Below are 22136 nucleotides of genomic sequence, written 5' to 3' on the forward strand. Positions count from 1 at the left end.
CCCTTGTCTAGTTTCAAGTATTCCACCCACACCCCAGTATCAGCCAGCCCTACAGTGGTGTCGACTACCCTTACTACTGTATGGGACAGCTAGATGGTGCAGAGAATAGACCACCAGGCCTGGAGTCAGGAAGGCTTGAGTTCAAATCCAGCCTCAGACACTCACTAGCTGTGTGACCTTGGGCAAGTCACTTCACCCTGGTTGCCTCAGATGGAGAAGGAAATGACAAACCCCCTCCAGTTTCTGCCAAGAAAACCCCAAATGAGGTCACAGAGTCAGACACATCTGGAATGACTGAACATCTACTACTGTATAAGTGGCTTCAGGGAGTCTCTCAGTTTGCACAAACTGGTTGGTAACCCATTAAATTACTCCGTTTCATGGAATCACAGACTTAGAGCTGAAAGGACCCTTAGAGGCTGTTACAGGTGGGGAAACGTAGACCCAGCACAACAGAGGGATTTCCCCAAGGTCACACTGGAAGTAAATGAAAGAGGTGGGTTTTGGGGAACATGTTGCTTCCAGACAGCTTTTCCATGGGGCTGGAATGGGGCTGCTTCATTTTCACCTGTGCATTTTGCATTACATACAATAGGTGCCTAATAAATACTGACTGAATCTCCTCCTAGGTGCTGAGGAGGTTCTGCTGCTCGCCCGGCGGACAGACCTGCGCAGGATCTCCCTGGACATGCCAGACTTCACAGACATCATTCTACAGATTGACGACATCAGACATGCTATTGCCATTGACTATGACCCCGTGGAGCGCTACGTCTACTGGACCGACGATGATGTCAGGGCCATCCGCCGGGCCTATCTGGATGGCTCTGGGGCCCAAACCCTGGTCAACACAGAGATCAATGACCCTGATGGCATTGCCGTCGACTGGGTGGCCAGAAATCTCTACTGGACGGACACAGGCACAAATCGCATCGAGGTGACTCGGCTGAATGGGACCTCCAGAAAGATTCTTATCTCGGAGAACCTGGATGAGCCTCGGGCCATTGTTCTGAACCCAGCGATGGGGTGAGTCTCCTGGTCAGGGCTCAGTGCTTAAAGTGGGGGTGGGGATGTGGAAAGGAGCTTTTTAACTGGGTAACAATCCTGCTCTCCCAGTGCTGCAAAGTGAGGAAACTGAGATTTATCATCACCCTATGAGGCATTGTCATCCCAGCTGTACAGGTGGGGAAACCGAGGCTCCAAGGAGGGAAGTGATTTCTCCATACTCTTGCAGTTTGTTTTCCAAGCAGGAATCCACGTCTCTCCTGGCTCCAAATGTAGCATTTTTCCCCTAGATACTATGCTGACTTCCTATAGCAATCCACAGTTTAGCACACACTCAACTCTTCAAATGCTAAGCCTCCTGAGTGATTCTAGAATCCTAGATTCAGAGGTAGATGGGACCTCAGGGACCAGTTAGTCACTTCACAGATGGGGAAACTGAGACTCAAGGAGTTGAAGTGACCTGCCTGAGGTGATGTAGAGTTAGTTAGAGGCCAAGTCTTATTCCTTCCCCCATTTTACAGAGAAGGAAACTGAGGTGCGGTAAAGGGCTCCCCTGTTTGCTCCTCACAAGGCTAATCCCTGTCTGTGGAGGGCAAGGACAGCAGTCAGGTGGCTGGGGCCACATCATGGGGAGAGAAGAGGCTGGGTACAAACATGTCGAGTGAAAGCAGGGCTGCCTCTCTGCCAACCTGAATCTCTAGCCGCCACATCAGCGTTGGGCAGATTTCAGAGAGAAGCTTGGCTGCCATGGAGGGCCAGGGAGCTCCCCCCCTCAACAGGCTTAGAGTCTGGAAGATTGTTGTCCTATCCCAATTGCTCAGAGTGGGGCAGAGCTCATTTTTAGTGGCAAGAGGAGCTGATTTGTGCTGGGGACCCAGTCTCAGTCTTGATTTTGACCACTTCCTAGCTGTATGTGATTTTGGGCAGAACATCTCTGTAAGATCAGTCTTCTTACCTCACAGCCAGTGTTGGGAAGAAAGTGCTTCATAAAGCATTGGGTACAGTGGAGAGAGCTAGGCTCTGCAGCCACGGGACAAGGTTCAAAATCTGCCTCGGACATTTACTAGCTATGTGACCTTGGGCAAGTCAATTTATTTCCCCGAGTATCGGTGTCCTCTGTAAAAAGAAGAGGTCCCTTTGGGCTTTTGATCTAGGATCCTAGGTTCACCCAGCAGCAGCATAGTGCAGTGGTAGAGTGGTAGATTTGGTGTCAAGAACTCCACCTCTGATGTACACTTGCTGTGTGATGATGGACAAGCCACCTCACTTTTCTGAGCCTCAGTTTTCCCATCCATAAAATGGGGACAATATATCCAGTAGGACCTGTCTCATGGAGTTGTGGACAGGCTTAAAATGGGGTAAGTTTTGCTGAATTGATGAAAATGTGTATGTATGGAATTCTTTTTCAGCTACATGTATTGGACAGACTGGGGTGAAAATCCTAAAATTGAATGTGCCCATCTGGATGGACAGGCGAGGAGAGTCTTGGTGAACACGTCTCTTGGGTGGCCCAATGGCTTGGCGCTAGACCTCCAGGAGAGCAAGCTTTATTGGGGAGATGCCAAGACAGACAAAATTGAGGTGAGTCACTCCTCAGGTGGTGGGCTGCTGAGGGTGAGATCGGTCAGTTAATTAACTGTTGTTTTGTAAAAATCAATTTTATTTTATTTTCAGTTATGATTTCTCTCACTTTCCCCTCCACCTACCTCGCCCATTGAGAAACAAGAAAAATAGAACCTATTACAAAATATGTTTGGTCAAAAAAGTAAATTCCCACGTTGGCCCTCTATACTCTTTCTCTCTCTCTCTCTCTCTTTCTTTCTCTTTCTCTCTCTCTCTGACACACATACTCATACATGCACACATGTGCATATATGTGTGTGTGCATTCTTTTCCTTCAGTTTGCATCTTGAATTCATCTGTCTTCAAGAGGTGGGCAGCCTGTTTCAATCATGAGTCTCTTGGAATTGTGGTAGGTTCGTCATTGGGTTGATCAGAGTAGCTATATCTTTCACAGTTGATGATCATTACAATGTTGCTGTTACTATGTAAAATGTTCCCCTGGTTCTGCTGATTTCACTTTGCATCAGTTCATGTAAGTCTTCCCAAGTTTTTCTGAAACCTTTCCCTTCATCATTTCATATATAACACATTAGTATTCCTTCACAATCATTCATTCAGTCATTCCCCAATTTAATACTCTTGAGGCACAGTTTTAAGCTGTTCTCCAGAATGGTCAGACCAGTTCATAGCTCCACCAAGAGTACATTAGTGTACGTGTTTTCCCATATCACCTCCAGCATTTGCCATTCTCCCTTTCTGTTGGGTTAGAAAAAAATTTTGAGTTGTTTTAATATGCATTTCTCCAATTATCAGTGGCTTAAAGTATTCTTCATATGGCTATTGATAGCTTGGGTTTTTCTCTCTAAAAACTTCCAGTTCTGTCCTTTGGCCAACTGGGGAATAGTTCTTACGATTATTAGATATGACTCAGTTCTGTGTGTGTGTGTGTGTGTGTGTGTGTGTGTGTGTGTGTGTGTGTATACAAGCATATCTCTTAGAAATAAGACCTTTAAAAGTGAAACTTGTCAAGCAGCGATTGTTTACATAGCACCTACTACGAGGCAGCTAGGTTGGGCAGTGGATAGAGCGCTGGGCCTGGAGTCAGGAAGACTTGAATTCAAATCCAGCCTTAGACTTTACTAGCTGTGTGATCCTGGGCAAGTCACTTTCCCTCCATTTCCTCATCTGCAAAATGGGGGTGATACCAGCACCTACCTGCCATAGATCTTGTGAAGATAAAGTGAGGTAATAATGTTAAAGTACTTAGCACAGCATAGGGCACATGTAAGCTCTATATAAATGGGAGCTATTTCTTCTATTTTGTTGTTTTCACACAGCAGCCACATGACTTTGGGCAGTCCTGGGCTCTGCTCAGCATTTTTCTTTAACTCCTCTTTCTACGTAGCAGTAGCCGTTGGCCAGTCAGTCAGTCAGCCAGTATTCTTTGCTGGTTCACTAGAGAGACAAAAGCAGGATAATCTGCCCTCGAGGAGTTTCGGGTTTTGGGGGAGGGAACAGCTGGTGAGTGTGTAATAGAACGAGAGGAGTGGGGGGAGGGTTGGAGTGGCACTGGCAGCTTCCAGCCTAACCACCAGGAAAGGAGCTACTAGCCAAAATAAGAGGGCGGAGCGAGGAGGGGAGGCCACACCAGTTTCCATGATGCCTTTATTTTGTAAGCCAAGTCCTTTGTCATTAATAATATTAATGGGAATTGTTAGGAGTACTCATTACTAATCATTAACGTGGCAAGGTCGACTTGCTGGCATTGTGACATCTCCTGATCTTCTTGAACTCTGCCCTTATTACTCTGTTTTCTCTCTTACCGAGGACATTATTGTCCTGTCTGACACACAGGTGTGTGTCGTCGCTGTCAGCAGATGGAAGATTGGGGGGAGGGTGTTGCTGATAGGGCAGGAAGTTTGACCTTTGATCTCTTGGAGTCCAAATGCTTATCTGCAATTATTTTAGGAAAGGTGTGACAACAAGCAGATATAGGGGGAGAGCTGGTCTTCTCTGGCTTACACCTTGCATTAGTCTGAAATATGACACTGTCCATTCTCAGCAGAAGCCATCATAATGGCTTAAATGTACAGTGTACTATATTACAATAATGATGGTTCCCCTTTAGAGTTTCCAAGCATTAGGAGAGACTGAGTAACACTGCCATTCAGCCCCCTCCCCAGCTTCTTGCCTCTAATTGACAGTGATCTCTTCCCCCTCCCATGACTACTCATCCCCACATCTCCTGGGCGTTTCCTCTGCAGGTATCACATTCTCATGTTCCCATCTGTATTGTACTTATTTACGTGAACGTTTCCTTCAGCCCTCCATTCCAGGTCATCGTGTTTAGAGGTAGGAGGGTACTTGCAGACTATCTTGTCCAGGCATCTTCCTTTTTCAGATGGGGAAGTTGAGGGGATTTGGTCAAGGTCCAATCAATCAGGCTTTGAAGTCTTGGCTGATGATAATGACAATGTGGGACTCTGTGTGGTGACCATGGAAGGGCTACCCCTCTGGAGTCAGAGGGGAGAGAAGCTGTCTCTGGGGGCTTTGTCACCTAAGAAAGCCCATTGTTCTCCTCCTGGATTCCTTTAGTCTGAGACAGAGAAGGGGAAGATCGAGACCCCTCATTACCGACACAAGTAGATGACCAGGGTCTGATGGATGGATCAGCTCAGATGAAAATATTTTCCACTGATTCTTCAGCTAAGATCAGGTCAGCAGGAACTCCTCTAGGTTGCCACGAATCCAAAAGGAATGGGGAAGATGAACCCTAGTGAGGCTCCAGAAGAGAACTGCACAGAACATTAGTGCAGACACATCCACAAGACTCTGGAACCTGAGGAGCAATCCCACCTGCCCTCATCCATCAGCTCCTCTTGCCTCTCCCTCCTCTGCTCCCTTTGGGTTTAGTTCCTTTGAGGGACAAAGGAAGGGCTCCTCTGAGAAGGGGGTGCTGGAATCCAGTGTGGTCAGCACCTACCACATGCTGGTACTAACAAACATCTGAGTCCCTGGCCCCCCAGGCCCCTCAAGATCCTCTTCAAATTTGGAGGAGGCCCATGGGCTGGTGGTGCTTGATGGCTGAACTCTGCTGCAGTGTCCCAGCCCTGGGGCAGCCTGAGTTGTCTGAGAGTTGGGAGTGGGGGACTTACCAGGGTCCTGGGTCAGCAACTTGAGATGTTTTCTCCCCAGATTAGCCCATCTGTTGTGATAATTACCATTCCTAAGCCTGTCTTAGAAACTGTCAAAAGTCCAAGGGCTGCTAATTTGACCCCTTTTTTGGAGAAGATGAAAAGGAGCCGCCTCCTGGAATGAAGCCAACACAAAGGAGGCTTTTGGGAGAAGTTGTTCCCCCCTCCCAGGATGTTTACTCCAAGTGAGAATCGTTCATGTACTGGGCAGATGAGCCAGGACAATCTGACTCTGGGGCCAGGAATGTGCCTCACTAAAGCAGAGAACATCTCCTTTAAAGGAGAAAGTAGCCCTGGGGCCCACCTTCCCATTCAAGGTGCTCCACAGAGTTTGCCCTGAGCCTTGCCAAATTCTGACATGGTTGAGGTTTCTTTGTACAGTCACCCTTCCAGAGAGGACTTCTCTGACAGGGACTGGACTCTTCCCTGGCTCTGATTAAAGTCACCAAGGTAGTGAGAGGCTCAGGCCAAAGACCACATGGGAGGTCAGGTCCAAGATCTTTTACCCCCCAGGTCTGATTTGGGATACATTTCCCCAAGGATAAGACTGGGGCAGCAGCAAGAGATCTTTTACCCCCATGGACACACGCAGAGAAATAAACTTTGTACATATAGAGGTGGACACATGTGGGATAGGATGCTTAATTAACTTAGAGTTATGCCAGTTGGGATAATGGAAGACTTCTTTTAGAAACTCCTTTGAGAATCCTGAGCTTCCTTCAAACACAGGCCATTCTTGAGCCCCACTCCCCAGCTGTTCAAACTGTCCTCCACCAAAACGGTTACTGCATTGTGTCTGTCTGTCTGTCTGTCTGTCTGTCTTTCTTCTTATGCATTTACATATTGTTACTCCCAGTAGAATATAAGCTCTTTGAGGGCAAGAACCACTCAGTGTTTGTCTTTGTAGCCTTAGTACTTTTCGTAATAAGTAGGCATAGGAGGTGCTTAACTGATAGAAATTTTAGCCAAGGGCCATCCTACCTAGAATTTAGTGGAACTGAAGCAGCTGCAGGGGAGGGAGAAATTAAGTCCCTTGGGTCTCTGTCAGCATGGTGCCTCCTCACAGGGCAAACATAAATAAGTGCTTGCTCTTTGGCTAACTCAATTCTTATCAGCCTTTATCCCCAGAAGCTTCTATACATTCTTTGAGTGGCTTTCCCTGCCTGGTTGTCTCTCTATCTTAGACAACTGTTGTCCAGGAGAACTCTGTGTTGAGAGAACTTGCTGTAGCCACTGGCAGGGTTTCCGATGCTTCCCACAAGTTAAAAAAGTGTCTAACTTAGAATCAATTTGTGCTCACGAATTCAAGGTCACCAGAGTTCCAAAGAGATTGTGACTTGCATGCTGAAGGTGATCTAGAACTTAAGCAACCTAAGGCTATTTTAACTTGTCTAGAACCTAAGATGGAAAGAATGCTGGATTTGGTATCTGGGCACCTGGCTCTTGAATACTTTGTGATGGACAGTCTGTATGACATTGATGAAGTTAATTTTCATTTCCAGGCCTTATTTTACTCTTCTGGAAAGTGATAGGGCTGAATCCAAAAATGTCTGAGTCCCCCACAGGCCTAACTCTTTGAGTTCATGCCTCATTAATGACCAAACTGCCGTCTATCCTCATTCTTGTCTGGTGTCCATTTGGTGACTGGTCTCACTCTCTGCCTCTGTGATGACGTTGACTGGCCAGTGCCATCTTTCCTAGGCCTCCCTCCTGCTCCGATACTCTTAGGACTGACTGTCAGGGGGAGAAGACGGGTTAGAACAGCTGTGCAGTCAATCCAGTCAGGAGAGCCCTGGTCACTGGAGAGTTGGGGGCAGGGAGGGAGGCTTCATTTCTGTTCTGGAGCAGCCAGAATTGCCTTTTAATAAAACTAGACTGATGGGGATCTTCCTCAATATATTGGGTTTGGTTTGGAGAAATTGGTTATCTACTCAATAAATACAGTAATGTCCATACAAAGATCACTAAAACACCCCACCCCACCCCGAGAAATCCACAGACCAGGGAGAGTCCTGGGGGGTAGATGATGATAGATGCCTCCCTCACCCTGGCAGAGGAGTGCAGGGGACAATGAGGGTCAAAAAAACACATGGCCACTTCCAGTCTCTGTGCTACCGAGACTGATTTAAGCGTTTTGATTTGTAACAAGAATCCAGACTAGCCAGGGGTGATGGGAAAGATTGTTAGGTCAAGATAAGAGGTACCAGCTGTCCAAGGGAAAAAAACATTAATTTTAACACTATACTCTGTATTTAGGCATCTGTCTGCCAGAAACAGCTTTATTTAATTTATTATTAATCTCTAGTTTCAGGAGCTAGCAGGAGGGAGGGAGGGGGGAAGGGAAAGGGATCTACACTGGCCTAGATCCCTCCTCCCCTCTCACCCTCCCACATGAATCTCTGCCCCAGGACATTTTCGACAAGTCGTATGGCACCTACTGTGTGTTAAGTGCTTTACAAATACTAGATACCTTGGAGTTGACCATAGAGGGAGACTTTGGCCTTAAGGGGGACATGGAAAAGATTCTTATAGAAGGTGGGACTTTAGCTGAAGCTTGAAGGAGGCAGATGAGGAGGGAGAGAACCCCAGGACTGAGAGACAGCCAGAGAAAATGTCCAGAGTCAGAAACTGAGCCCTGGACTGGTGGCACTGGGTAGCATGAGGTGGAAGAAGACTGGAAAGGTTGGAAGGGGCTGGGTGAGGAAGGGTGCTTGAAGAAGACAGAGATCTTGAAATCAGTCTAGGTTAATATGTTAGAATTGAGTAGCCACATCCAGGACTCTTCCTCACTAACCAAAGGGACTTCCTCCCTTCCATTGGTCTCTTGGTCTTTTCTCAGAGAGAAGGGCCAGTACTGGCTGGCCAGTCCCTTCCAATGGACAGATCAGGAGGAGATCACCCTTAGATGGGGTAATCAAGTGTGATTGGAAACACAGTGACAGAATCAGATAACCATCAATCTTGGTTGTTTCCATGAATTCACTTCCCTAAGAACCTCTATGAAAGCCAGCCTCCCAGGTTCCAAGGCTCCCCTAGGACACATAATGACTATGTGGCCATAGACTAGTCACTTAATGTCTCTTTATAAGAGTGTAAATTGCAGACTTACAGGGACTTTCCTTACTTGGGGGGCCCCTATTTCAGCTCCTAAAATGAGAGACTTTGTAAACCAACTTTGTAAACCAAAATGAGGAATTTGTAAACCAAGTCAAAAATTCAGTGAAAGGAAATTCTACCTTTGAACTTAGAAACTTGGAGATCCCTAGTGTTGCCAGGATCTAGATGGGAGGAGTGAGTGGATAGAACTCGAAGGAGACAGTCAGGAGGGTCTGGGTTCTAATCCCACCTCTGACACTCAATAGCTGGGTAGCCCTGGGAAAATCACAACCTTGGCCTCATCTTCCTTATCTGTAGAGGGGGGATGATATTTGCTTCCATTTCTCCCAGTTTCTTTAATGAAGATATCTTGCAGATCTGAAGTTGTTATGGAGATGTTGATTGTGGTTTATTTGAGGGGGTATTAGGGGAAGCAAAACAGTTGCCAGTAGCAGTTAGCAGTAGTAACACAATTATTGATTGTCTTGCAGTTCCATTGTAGCTTCCCTGGGCTAGCCTGGGAACCTAGCTACCATCTACAACAGAGGTGTCCATCACGCCGGCTGGCCTGGACCAGATTAGAGTGGACTTGGGAAAGATTTCACAAAATAAACCAAAATACTGTGAACCCAAAGAATGTGAAGAGGTAGTTTTTGAAGCCATTTGAGGCCCCAGTTTATAGGTTATGTGGCCCCTGTTTCTTTGACACCACCGATTTGTAATTGTTAGGAGGAAACATGCTCAGGAGTTCAGGTCACTGACTTAGAAATGAAAGTTTGGAGCGTGTGTGTGTGTGGGGGGGTGTTGGGTGTGTGTGGTGTGCGTTGGGTGTGTGTGGTGTGCATTGGGTGTGTATGGTGTGTGTGGTGTGTGTGTGGTATGTGTGATGTGTGTGGTGTGTGTGTGGCATGTGTGTAGGGGGGTACAGGTGGGGACTGCCTCTTTGTCTCCCAGTACACTCCACTGGTGATCTAGAGTCTAGCAATGGTGGCACCTTGCAATGTCTCTTCCCTCTGATGGGGGATCTGCCTCTATCTGGACATCAGCTAGCTACAGATTACCAAGATCATTAGCTTGGAAACAGAATGTTTCCCAAAGGTATTAATTTTCTCATAGTTACTGGAGATTTTGCCACAATGATAGATGATCACAGATTTCGAGCTGGGTTCAACCAGGCCATAGCTCATGGAATCGTAGAATTTGGGGCTCAAAGAGACACCTTAGAGAATATATCGGTCATCTCTCCTATTTTACAGATGAACAAAGCTGAGGCCAAGAGAAGGAAGTGAAATCTCCCTGGGTCCCACAGGTTGGAAGTGGCAAAGATTCCAACTCAGAACCTCAGATTCCAATTCCTGTAACTTTTCCATTGTATTGGGATGTGGATGGGATGACCTTAGTATTTTTCTGAGGGTCTTCCATACCAGGGCCAAGGTTTAGGGATAGTGTTCCAGCTGTGTGTTGGCAAACAGACCCAGGGCTCTCTTCCGCCTGCCTGTGTCTAGCCCAGCTGGGTGGGGAGGGTACCTCATGTTCTTTGGGATGGTGTGAAGAGAGAAAAAAGCCCTGAATTGGGAGCCAGAGGACAGAGAGGACCCAGGTTTCAGTGTCAGCATCGGTTCTGCTATGCTGTGACCTTGGGGGCAGCCCCCTCTGGGTCTGTAAAATGAGGGAATGGGCCTCAGTGGTCTCTGGCATACCTTCTTCCTTTCCTCAGTGAGTCCTTGATTGATTTGTGGTCTAGGCCTAGCAGCAATGCAAGATCTCCAGAGAAACAGAATTGGGTTGGATGAAAGAAAGTCCTTTGCTCAGAGCTGGCCAGAAGAATGGGTTATGTTGGGAAGCAGTGAGACTCTTGTCAACACACATACACTCAAATACCGGATATTTTTAAGCAACAGTTGAATAACTGGAGGGCGTCATTGCAGAGATGATTCTTGTCCAGACACGGGTTGAACCAAGTGACCTGGGTGGTCCTGGGGCTTTCCTGCGGTGGGCAGAGTCCTAGAGCACAGTTTAGATAGGACTGCTTAGGAGACACAGTTGGCTTTGCTTCATTCATGGTGGCATGTCTGTTGACCTCGGAGAATTTCAGTCGGAGGGGAAAACAGACCAAAAACAGCTCTTCCAGTCATCTTGAGACTGTCTGTGCCTGGCGAAGCTCTGGGCTCCAAGGGGACATTTTTGAACTTAATATGATCATAAACTCATTGGCTTTCTCTTTGAAGAAGGCTGTGTGGGCCAGATTTATTGTTGCCCAGGCTGGCAGCTGGATCCTTGAGCCCTTTGATATATTGGGAGCAGAACAGAGGTCCACAAATATTGGGCTCATGACACAAGCACCTCAGATGGGCGCTTTTGTGTCAGGGATGAACTTTAGTGGCTGTATTTGGGACTGCGAGTATCTTAGATCTAGGCTTAGAGTAGAAGCCAGCCACCATGCCAGGTTCCATTGTAGGATGGATGCTCATGTGTACCAGTCCTGCTGGGAGGCGGACATTCAGGAGGCAGACAGCCAGCCTTTGGTCATATATTGACTTAGAAAAACACAAATTCATGTCCTCTATTATATGATATTTTTATGTTTGTTATTATCTATTGTATTTTAACATTGTACTTAATTGTAGTTTAACAATGGATAATTAACATTACTTGTCTTTTATTTTGCTATTTATTAAACATTTGCAGCTGCATTTTATTTGGGTGCAGGCAAGTTTGATAGGCTCTATCAGAGTCTTGAACAGTCCAGTGACTTGGGTAGTGTCAGCCTGAGTCAGGGGCAGGAGCTCAGCTGGGATCTGGCAGGCTCTGGGGCCACCTCTTGTCTCATTGCTGCTCCTTGTTTGCATCTTGCGTGTATCTGAGATCCAGGGTGAGCTCTTCTCCATTGAGACTCTCTCGGGGATCTCACCAGCTCCCTGGATTCAGTGATCATCTCAATGCTGATGATCAGCCCAGATGAACTGATCCAGCCGTGGCCCCACTCCCACCTCCAGCCTAGTGTCTGCGCCTGCTTCTCAGGCATCTCAGGCTGGGTAGCCAGCAGACATCTCAAACTCCTCATGTCCACAGGGATGGACATCTCAACATTAGATGGACACTGGAATACAACATCTCAAACTCCTCATGTCCACAGTTATCTTTCCCCGGGTTCACTGGCAGCCTGGGAGCCATCCTGGATTCCTCCCCATCACCAATCTGTTCCAGGCTGTCAGCTTCATTTCTATGGCATCTCTCCAGTACACCCCCTTCTCTCCTCAGACATAGCCCTCCCACTGATGCAAATCTTTGTCCCTTCACCCCTGGACTGTTGCAATAGCTACTGGGAAGGGGGTCTGTCTGCCTCAAACCTCTCCCCACCCCAGTTCATTCTCCATTCAGTTCCCAAAAGGATTATCTTAAAACATAGGCCTGATCTTCCTTGAGAGGTGGTGGGCATCCCCCAACTTGGAGATCCTTGAATGTCCACTGGTCAGATGTGCTGTCATGTGAATTCTTTCTAGGTATTAACTGGGGGGTGGCTGTTGAGGTTCCTTCAACTCTCAAAATCTTTGATCCAGTTATTCCAACAGCTGGATGGTAGTAGAGAAGACATGGCACCAGCCCTTGGGTCAAGAGGACCTGAGTTCCCATCTGGCCTCTGCCTTCCTCAGTTTCTTCCTCTGTAAAATGGGAATCATAATAGCCCCTACCTCCCAGAGTTAGTGTGAAGATAGTAACTGTGAGGTACTTAGCACAGTGCTTGGCACACAGGAAATGCTATTCTGTGTGTTTCATGATGGTGAGCCAGAGTAAGAAGTGGAAGGTTGACTCATCTGAGTGCAGGTATGTGGCCACCTGCCCTTGGTGGGTGGCTGAGTGGATCAGGGAGGTCAGGACAGTTAGAGAGAGTGGGCTAACATGGGAGGTGCTTCCTAATGCTTCTCCATGTGGGCTGGCTGAAGCGATAGTAATATAATAACTCATATTTCTGCTTGGGTCATTTTCCCTCCCTTTGCCTCAGTTTCCTCATATGTGAAATCAGGGGATTGGAGAAGATGAGCTTCCAGGTCTCTATCAGCTTTGAATAGATTCTCTTGGGATACAACGTTTAGCCCTGTGAGACAGAGCCTTTAACTGCCTCTTGGTGAGCTCTCTCTGAGGATTTCAAAATACGAAGGAGAGGTATGAAAAATGCTGAGTTCTGCCTTTCACTAAAACCATGAAGCAGTCACTTATTGTTGCACTGAGTCACTAAACACTGATTAAACACTACGTACCACTTGTGCTGTGTACAGCTCCTAGCTGCCTGCTGATGTCCAGCCTGTCTCCTACATTAGAACGTAGGTTCCCAGAGGAATGGGAACTTTTAGCTTTTCTGGCCAAATGTGACTGTTCATTCGCCCCCACTCTTTGGAACTCCATTTGAGGTTTTCTTGGCAGCGATACTGGAGTAGCTTGCCATTTTCTTCTCCAGCTCATTTTACAGATGAGGAAACTGAGGCAAACAGGGTTCAGTGACTTGCCCAGGTTCCCACAGCTAGTAAGTGTCCAAGGCTAGATTTGAACTCAGGAAGATGAGCCATCCTGATGTCAAGCCCAGTGCTCTGTCCATGACACCACCTAGTTGCTCTATCTGACCTATGTTAGATGCTTCATAGTTCTGCGCTAGGCCTAGAGATACAAAGTAAAAATACTAGTTCATATCTCCAGAAGCTTCCATTTAGCTGGTGGAGGAACAATGTTTCTTTGGAGAAATTGATACAAAGTCATTTTGGGTGGGGCTCAGAGAGGGCACCTTGGAGGGAATGATGCATGACTTACTGAGTAGCTCATGGATAGAGGAGGGCTGCTTCTGAATTCAAGAAGACCTGAGTTCAAATCCAGCTTCAAATCCAGGTCACTTACTTAACTTATGTTTAGAATGAGGATAATAATAGCACCTACCTGACCAGATTATTGTGAGGATCAAATGAGAAAATGCATTTACAGAAAGCACTTAGCAGAGCGTTTGGCACATAGTCAGTACTATAGAAATGCTCATTGCCTCCTTCCCCCCTTCCCCTGCCATTGATGGACAGTTTCATAGGAAATCATGTGGGTTCAGAAGAGAAAATGGGTAGATTCTGTGGAATGGACAAGGACCATTCTATATATTCATCCTTTGAGGTTTTGGCTGGAGTCTTCCTTTTCATCCATGTCCTTTGAGCACTGGTCTAACTGGATGAGACCCATGCCTGCTAACTAGGAAAGGACCCCAATTCTTATAGCAATAAATGTTGGAATGAAGGAGGGGAAAGAAAACCCTTGCACTTTCTCCATTGGAAGTCACTGTGGGTCTCTTCTGCCCCCCTGCTTGCCTATCCTCCTGCCAGGAATGTTGGCCAGAACATTTGTGGGTTGGGTCCAACCTCTGGCAGCTGATCTCCATTGATAGACAACCTGTCATCACAGGGATCCCCTTTCAGTTAATATAACACAAGTGGGGAACCTCGGTGGTGGTGGTGAGTACGCATAAGTGACCTGAGATGAATTAAAGGATTATGGTGGATAAAAATATATTGGTGTTCCCATGATCTGACACCTACAAGCAGAGGAAGGCAAAACCCCAAACCTAACGGGTCTGCAGAAACTAAACTTTCCATGTGGAGAGAAAATAGGATCTGGGTAACTATAGAAAGATGAACACGTCTAGGCACAGAATTTTCTACGAGGGATTTCTTAGGATCTGGGACACTTCATCCACGTTGCATTTTTATGTTCGTTTTAGTCTTTTTTTCAGTTATTAGGCATTTGTTTCTCCCTCTCACTTCCTTCCCTCCCCTCTGAGAAAAAAAGGAAAAAAAGCCCTTGTAACAAATATGCCTAGTTAAATGAAATCCCACATTGGTCATGTCCAAAAATGTGTGTCTTTTTCTGCATCTTCTATCATCAGTCCTTTGGCATTACAATTCATGACTACATTAATAAGAGTTCTTTAAGTCTTACAAAATTGTTTATTTTTACAATGTTGTCATAAATTGTTTTCCTGGATCTTCTCTCTCCTCTCTGCATCAGTTCATACAACTCTTCTCAGAAACCATCCATTTCACGCTCTCTTACAGCACAGTATTATTCCACCATATTCATACATTATAACTTGTTCAGCCATTACCCACTGGATGGATACTGCCTCAGTTTCTAATTCTTTGATTTCTTTAGAACATAGACCTGGCAGCAGTCTCATTGATTTGTTTTAGTTAATTAAGTGTTCAGTGTTTCTAAGCTGTTGAGATGATTCTCCACCTCTCCCCCACAAGGGAGAAAACCATAACTTTTAAAGGTGTTTTTGTATGACTGTATTTGAAAATTCAGGCTCCTTTCTTCTGAAAGGACCACAGTTCAATTATTAAATACAAATCAGTAGAAAAAGTTGAATTACCATAAAGCAACATCATTTTGGGGTCATTTTCTAGGACCTTAATTATTGTAACATGGAGCCCACTTGCCCCATGTCCACTGTATTCCACAATGCTTAAGGACTCATGGCCTCATTGATGTGTATTTCCCTTTAATGATGATGTTTCTAACCCTCCTGGGCAGCTGTCCTCCTTTTCTCCTGACTGGCTTTCCACTGGGAGCTTGCCCAGTGTGCTAGGGGCCATCCTTGATTTCTTTTAATATTTCGAAGATACCCATGAAGTCCACGGGATATCTAGTGATTACCCCTCACTTTTGCCATGTGATCATCCCATCTTTTAGGTTCCTTTCCTCTAGTGTTCTCTTTTCTGATTCCTTGTTGTCTTGTATGGTGGCTGCTTGTGCCCACCCTGTGCCTTCTCCATCGTCCCTTGGGTGATCATCCAATTCAGTCCTTCAGCAACTGTTGTGTTCCATGACTGCCAGCCCTCTGACATCACCAGAAGAATATTGGAGTTCACGACATGGGTCTTTGTCTCAGCTTTCATTGTACTAGACCTAACAGGTGCTGAGTGAGTGGCTTTTCTTTCCCTGTGTCAGAATCTGAGTAGACACTCAGATATTGACTTCTCTTAACTGAGAAAGGGAGTGCTTCCCACCCCTTTAAACTCAGTTCACTTAGTAGAATCCCATCTTTGGCCCCAGGGAAAAGAGAATCTGGAGCCTTCCCACAGCAAGGATCGTTTAGTCAAACCCATATTTAAAATATGAATCCCTTCTACAAGCACCAGACTGAGCATAAATGTGCCCGCATGGGGCTAATATTCTAGAAGGAAAATGAGTATAGAGCCACACATAACCACAGGTATTTGATAAATGTGCAAGGAATGCAAACAAAATATTGGGTAGAGACAGAGGAGGGAAAGGTGGCTGCCAGCTGGAAAGGAGTGACCAACAAAGACTTTCTGGAGGAAAAGGTGCTTAGTTCAGTCTTTAAGGATTTATGAAGCCCTGACCATGTGCCAGAGGCTGTGCTAAGATTGGGGGATACAGAGAGAGGCAAAAAACACGGTCCCTACCCTGAAAGAGCTCACAGTTGAATGGGAAAGGCAACATATAAATAGACACACTTAGGACACATACGAAGTAAAAGGAGGGTAATGATGGAGGGGAAAGATGTGGACATAAGTGCACCTGGCAGAGAAGGGGTGTGGCATCTGTGAGCACAGGGACAACCTTGAGCAAAGATCACAGCTCGAGCTGAGCTGATCCATTTATACTTATGCTGTGATACAGAATTCAAAAGCAACAAATTCAGCAAACACTTATGGAGCACCTACTGTATAGAGAGCACTGTACCCTGTGAGTGAAGCTTTTAGCCTACCTGCAGTGAGGACAGTTGGTGTGTGGAGGGGGTGGGAATAGGGGCTAGACAGTGAAGGATGGAGAGAAGAGAGAGGAGTCACAGAGAGCCATAGAGATCATCTCATCAGGCTCTACCATTTTATAGAGGAGGAGACTGAAGTCCAAAGAGAAAAAGAGACTCCCCCATGTGGCAGAAAAAAAAGAATGACAGAGCGGGTCAAGACTGAGCAAAAGAATATGCTAACATATGACATAAAGGAGAAACTGAGGCAAGTTTCAGCTAACGGTAAAAAGAGGGAATTCTTAAGATTCAGACTTTTTTCAGGGCTATCGACTAGGTCATTGAAGTCTTGTTGGTTATATGTTTAATGTTAATTGTTCTTACATTTAGGTCACCTGGAAAATAAAGACCGCAGATTTACCAACCTCTAATATTTCTATTTCAAACTTCTAACCTTTTAGACGATTAAAAAAATTGAAAATGTTACCCTGAATAAGTGGATAAGCTTCATTTGTCCTTTTGCAGAGATGGGGAACCTGCAGCCTTGAGGCCACATGTGACCCTCTAGGTCCTTGAGTGTGACCCTTTGAATAAATCTCATGAATAAAAGGATTTGTTCTGTAAAACTTGGGCACATTCAAAAGGCTGCAACCAGGGATCTAGAAAACCACATGTGGCCTCGAGGCTGTGGGATCCCCACCCCTGCTATATTTATTTCAGTTCCCTAAATGTCTTGCCTAGCAGACCTTTATCAAAGATATGTAGTGTAGTTCTTCTTAATCAACAGCTTTTCTTTTTATTGCAGTTGCATTGATTTTGTTTATGCAGGAGCTTTTAAATTTTATATTTTAAAAAATTGCTCTTTTCTCCTCTCCTTTTTTTTTTTTTGATTGTGAAGTTTCTCCCAACCTCAGATCTAAAAGGTACTTTCCTGTATTCTCCCAGGGTCCTTTTTGTTTAAATGATTTTAATGACTTCTTAAGTTGAGGCTGCTTATCCATTTTGAGCTTTCTTAGGATATATGGTTCAAGAAACAAGGCTCCTTTGGCAAAGGGCTCCTTAAAAGGTCAGGCCAGGGGTGGATCTGCTGACTTGGGTAGCCAGAAAACTCAGAACCCCCAAGAAAATGTTCAGGCCAGACCTGAGTGATTGAAGTCACATATATTCCAGTCAGATGTCCCCCAGATCACAAGTAAGCTATGGGGAAGTCTTGTTTCAAAAATTTTTATTTTTGCCAGATGTGTTGGATGTTGTCAAGGTGCACTGAGATGTTTCACAGAACGGCTGTTGGAGGCTCATTTGTTTTCTCATGAAATGGACCAGCCCAGAGCCGTCCTTTGCATTCCTGATTCTTTCCAAGCTTTCCAGCCAACATGTTGCTAATCAGTTCCAGTAATTGCTGTGGCCAGAGATCAGGAAGGGTTGTTTTCAGATTGAGGCAGGAGGTAGAAGGGCCCTGGTGTCATCTGGGGAGTTTTGTTATGTATTCTCCTTATAACAATTTGGACTCCTCCATGGTTGGCATTTAGAAGGAGGAGAATGTCTTTAGTCCCAAAGACAGTGGATCCTTGGGGGCATCTTTGGTCTGGTTTGCTGTTGCAGCTTTCTAGCTCTGGAAGGTTCAAATCTCAGCTCTGCTGTGAACTTCCTTGGGAAAATCTTTTCCCTTCTCTGGGAGCCAGTTTCTTCCTCTGTTAAATGAGGGGCTTGAATGAAATGATCTTTTAAGTCCCTCCTAGCCTCAAGCCCTATGGTAGCCTTTCTGATTGAATGGCTTGATGGTTCCCATTTTCTTTTGCCTCATGCTGATGTGCAGGGACAGAATTGACACCTGGGAGGGCTCCCATAGCTGTCAGCCTCCACGGCTCATTAGCATAGCTTACAGACAGCGAAGCCCCTGCTGCATGCTCCTACAGTTTGGCTCCTGTGAACCTGACTGGGCTTCATTAAGCACAACTTAGATAGCCCTAGACAGAACCAGGGAGAAAGGTCCCATTGTGGTCTTTTTGGAAGCTGAAGGGTTTGGAAATGCAACCAAACAGAAGACTGGAGTCCTTTAGCTGCCATATACCTGAAATGACCCAGGGTAGCTAGGTGGTGCAGTGGATAGAGCAACAGTGCAGGAATCAGGAGGACCTGAGTTCAAATCTCACCTCAGACACTTGACACTCACTAGCTGTGTGACCTTGGGCAAGTCACTTAACCCCAATTGCCTCATCCTGGGTCCTCTCCAGTCATTCTGATGAATATCTGGTCACTGGATTCAGATGGCTCTGGAGGAGAAGTGAAGGTGGTGACCTGCACAGCCCTCCCTCACTCAAAACAAAGTCAAGTGCAAGTCTTGTCATCATTTCTCTGATGGCATGGTCTTCTTTGGCAATGAAGGACGAACACACACGCCTGAAATGACCTAGCGAAATTCTGCTCATCTGTAAAGACCCAATCATGGCATCAGGAACAGGGTAATTGATTTGGAGTCAGGAGGATTGGGTTTTAAATCCTGCCTAGACACTTAAGAGATGGGTGATGCTGACCCTTGGAGAATACTCTGCACCTCCAGAGGGAGAACTCCTGAGCACTGGGTGCAGATGGAAGCAGAATTTGGTCACTTTCCTCATTCTTCTTGCTTTTGTGTGTGTTTTTGCAACATGTCTAATATGGAAATATGTTTTGCATGACTTCACATGGATAATTGATATCATATTGTTTGCCTTCTGAAGGGGTGAAGGAGGGTAAGTAGGGAGGGAAAAAATTTAAAAATCAATTTTTAAAAAATTAATGTTAAAAATTTTTAAATGTAAATGGGAACTATTTATATGAAACAAAAATATAATTTTTTTCCAATTTATTTATTTATTTAACTTTTTTAACATTCATTTTCACAGAATTTTGGGTTCCAAATTTTCTCCCCCCTTATCCCCCACCCCCACCCCAAAACACCGAGCATTCCAATTGCCCCCATTACCAATCTCCTCTCTCCTCTATCATCCCTCTCTGCCCTTGTCTCCATCTTCTCCTCTGTCCTGTAGGGCCACAAAAACTTTCTAAACCCCTTTACCTGTATTTCTTATTTCCTAGTGGCAAGAACAGTACTCGACAGTTGTTCCTAAAACTTTGAGTTCCAACTTCTTTTCCTCCCTCCCTCCCCACCCCCTCCCTTTGGAAGGCAAGCAATTCAATATAGGCCAAATCTGTGTAGTTTTGCAAATGACTTCCATAATAGTCGTGTTGTATAAGACTAACTATATTTCCCTCCATCCTATCGTGTCCCCAATTACTTCTATTCTCTCTTTTGATCCTGTCCCTCCCCATGAGTGTCAACCTCAAATTGCTCCCTCCTCCCCATGCCCTCCCTTCCATCGTCCCTCCCACCCTGTTTATCCCCTTATCCCCCACTTTCCTGTATTGTAAGATAGGTTTTCATACCAAAATGAGTGTGCATTTTATTCCTTTCTTTAGTCGAATGTGATGAGAGTAAACCATGTTTTTCTCTCACCTCCCCTCTTTTTCCCTCCACTAATAAGTCTTTTGCTTGCCTCTTTTATGAGAGATAATTTGCCCCATTCCATCTCTCCCTTTCTCCTCCCAATATATTTCTCTCTCACCGCTTAATTTCATTTTTTTTAAGATATGATGCCATCCTATTCAATTCACTCTGTGCTGTGTGTGTGTGTAATCCCACCCAGTACCCAGATACTGAAAAGTTTCAAGAGTTACAAATATTGTCTTTCCATGTAGGAATGTAAACAGTTCAACTTTAGTAAGTCCCTTATGACTTCTCTTTGCTGTTCACCTTTTCATGCTTCTCTTCATTCTTGTGTTTGAAAGTCAGATTTTCTTTTCAGCTCTGGTCTTTTCATCAAGAATGCTTGAAAGTCCTCTATTTCATTGAAAGACCAATTTTTCTCCTGAAGTATTATACTCAGTTTTGCTGGGTAGGTGATTCTTGGTTTTAGTCCTAGTTCCTTTGACTTCTGGAATATCCTATTCCATGCCCTTCAATCCCTTAATGTAGAAGCTGCTAGATCTTGTGTTATCCTGATTGTATTTCCACAATACTTGAATTGTTTCTTTCTAGCTGCTTGTAATATTTTCTCCTTGACCAGGGAACTCTGGAATTTGTCTACAATGTTCCCAGGAGTTTCTCTTTTTGGATCTTTTTCAGGTGGTGATCGGTGGATTCTTTCAATATTGATTTTGCCCTCTGGTTCTAGAATCTCAGGGCAGTTTTCCTTGATAATTTCATGAAAGATGATGTGTAGGCTCTTTTTTTGATCAAGGCTTTCAGGTAGTCCCATAATTTTTAAGTTGTCTCTCCTGGATCTATTTTCCAGGTCAATTGTTTTTCCAATGAGATATTTCACATTATCTTCCATTTTTCATTCTTTTGGTTTTGTTTTGTGATTTCTTGGTTTCTCATAAAGTCATTAGCCTCCATCTGTTCCATTCTCATTTTTAAAGAACTATTTTCTTCAGTGAGCTTTTGAACCTCCTTTTCCATTTGGCTAATTCTGCTTTTTAAGGCATTCTTCTCCTCATTGGCTTTTTGAACCTCTTTTGCCAATTGAGTTAGCCTATTTTTCAGGGTGTTATTTTCTTCAGCATTTTTTTGGGTCTCCTTTAGCAGGGTGCTGACCTGCTGTTCATGCTTTGCTTGCATATCTCTCATTGCTCTTCCCAGTTTTTCCTCCACCTCTCTAACTTGATTTTCAAAATTTTTTGAGCTCTTTTTGAGCTCTTCCATGGCCTGAGCTCATTGAGTGGGCTGGGATACAGAAGCCTTGACTTCTGTGTCTTTGCCTGATGGTAACATTGTTCTTCCTCATCAGAAAGGGAGGGAGAAAATACCTGTTCACCAAGAAAGTAACCTTCTGTAGTCTTGGTTTTTTTCCCTTTTCTGGGCATTTTCCCAGCCAGTGACTTGACTTCTGAGTGTCCTCTCCACCCCCACCTCGCCTCCAGATCCGCCCAGCCAGCACTTGGGGTCTGAGATTCAAATGCTGCTTCCCAGCCTCAGGGCTTTGGGTGGGGGCGGGGCTGCTATTCAGTGTGAGATTAAGTTCAGCTGCTCAGGAGGGGGCAGGGCCTCCTCACAGGCTCAGTTCCCTCAGGGGGTTTATGCAGAGACCTTCAACAATGGATCTGGGCTCCTGCCTGCTTGGGGAGCCCTGGTCTGCTCCCGCCTCCGCTGCTGCCTCACAAGGGGGCCTGAGTTATGGGGGCACCCCACTCCCCTCTCGACCCGCCAAAGAGACTCTCTCATTGACCCTTGTCACCTGTGGGTTGGGGACCCGTGTGGCAGCTGGAGATTCTGTCCCTGAAGCCTGCTCGGATCCGCTCCTTGTGCTGAGGCAGGGTTGGGCTCTGCTCTGGTCCACGGCATGAAGAACCTTTTGCGAGAGGTTTTCAGGCTCTCTGGAACAGAAATCTTGTCTGCTCCACTGTTCTGTGGCTTCTGCTGCTCCAGAATTTATTGTCAGTTCTTTTTTACAGATATTTTATGGGTTGTGGGTTCGGAGCTAGCGTATATGTGT

At 45.5% G+C, this 22136-nt stretch overlaps 1 protein-coding gene across 1 annotated transcript in view; it reads left to right on the forward strand.

Moving 5' to 3' along the window:
* Nucleotides 1-22136, forward strand: part of LRP5 (LDL receptor related protein 5) — a 144903-nt gene that overhangs the window by 88173 nt on the left and 34594 nt on the right. Inside the window, exons 6-7 of the mRNA XM_072639367.1 lie at nt 630-1026; nt 2415-2586. Coding sequence (XP_072495468.1) covers nt 630-1026; nt 2415-2586 — 569 coding nt within the window. The remainder of the gene's footprint in view (nt 1-629; nt 1027-2414; nt 2587-22136) is intronic.

Source organism: Notamacropus eugenii, chromosome 2 (genome assembly GCF_028372415.1).
Source record: "Notamacropus eugenii isolate mMacEug1 chromosome 2, mMacEug1.pri_v2, whole genome shotgun sequence".
NCBI lineage: Eukaryota > Metazoa > Chordata > Mammalia > Diprotodontia > Macropodidae > Notamacropus > Notamacropus eugenii.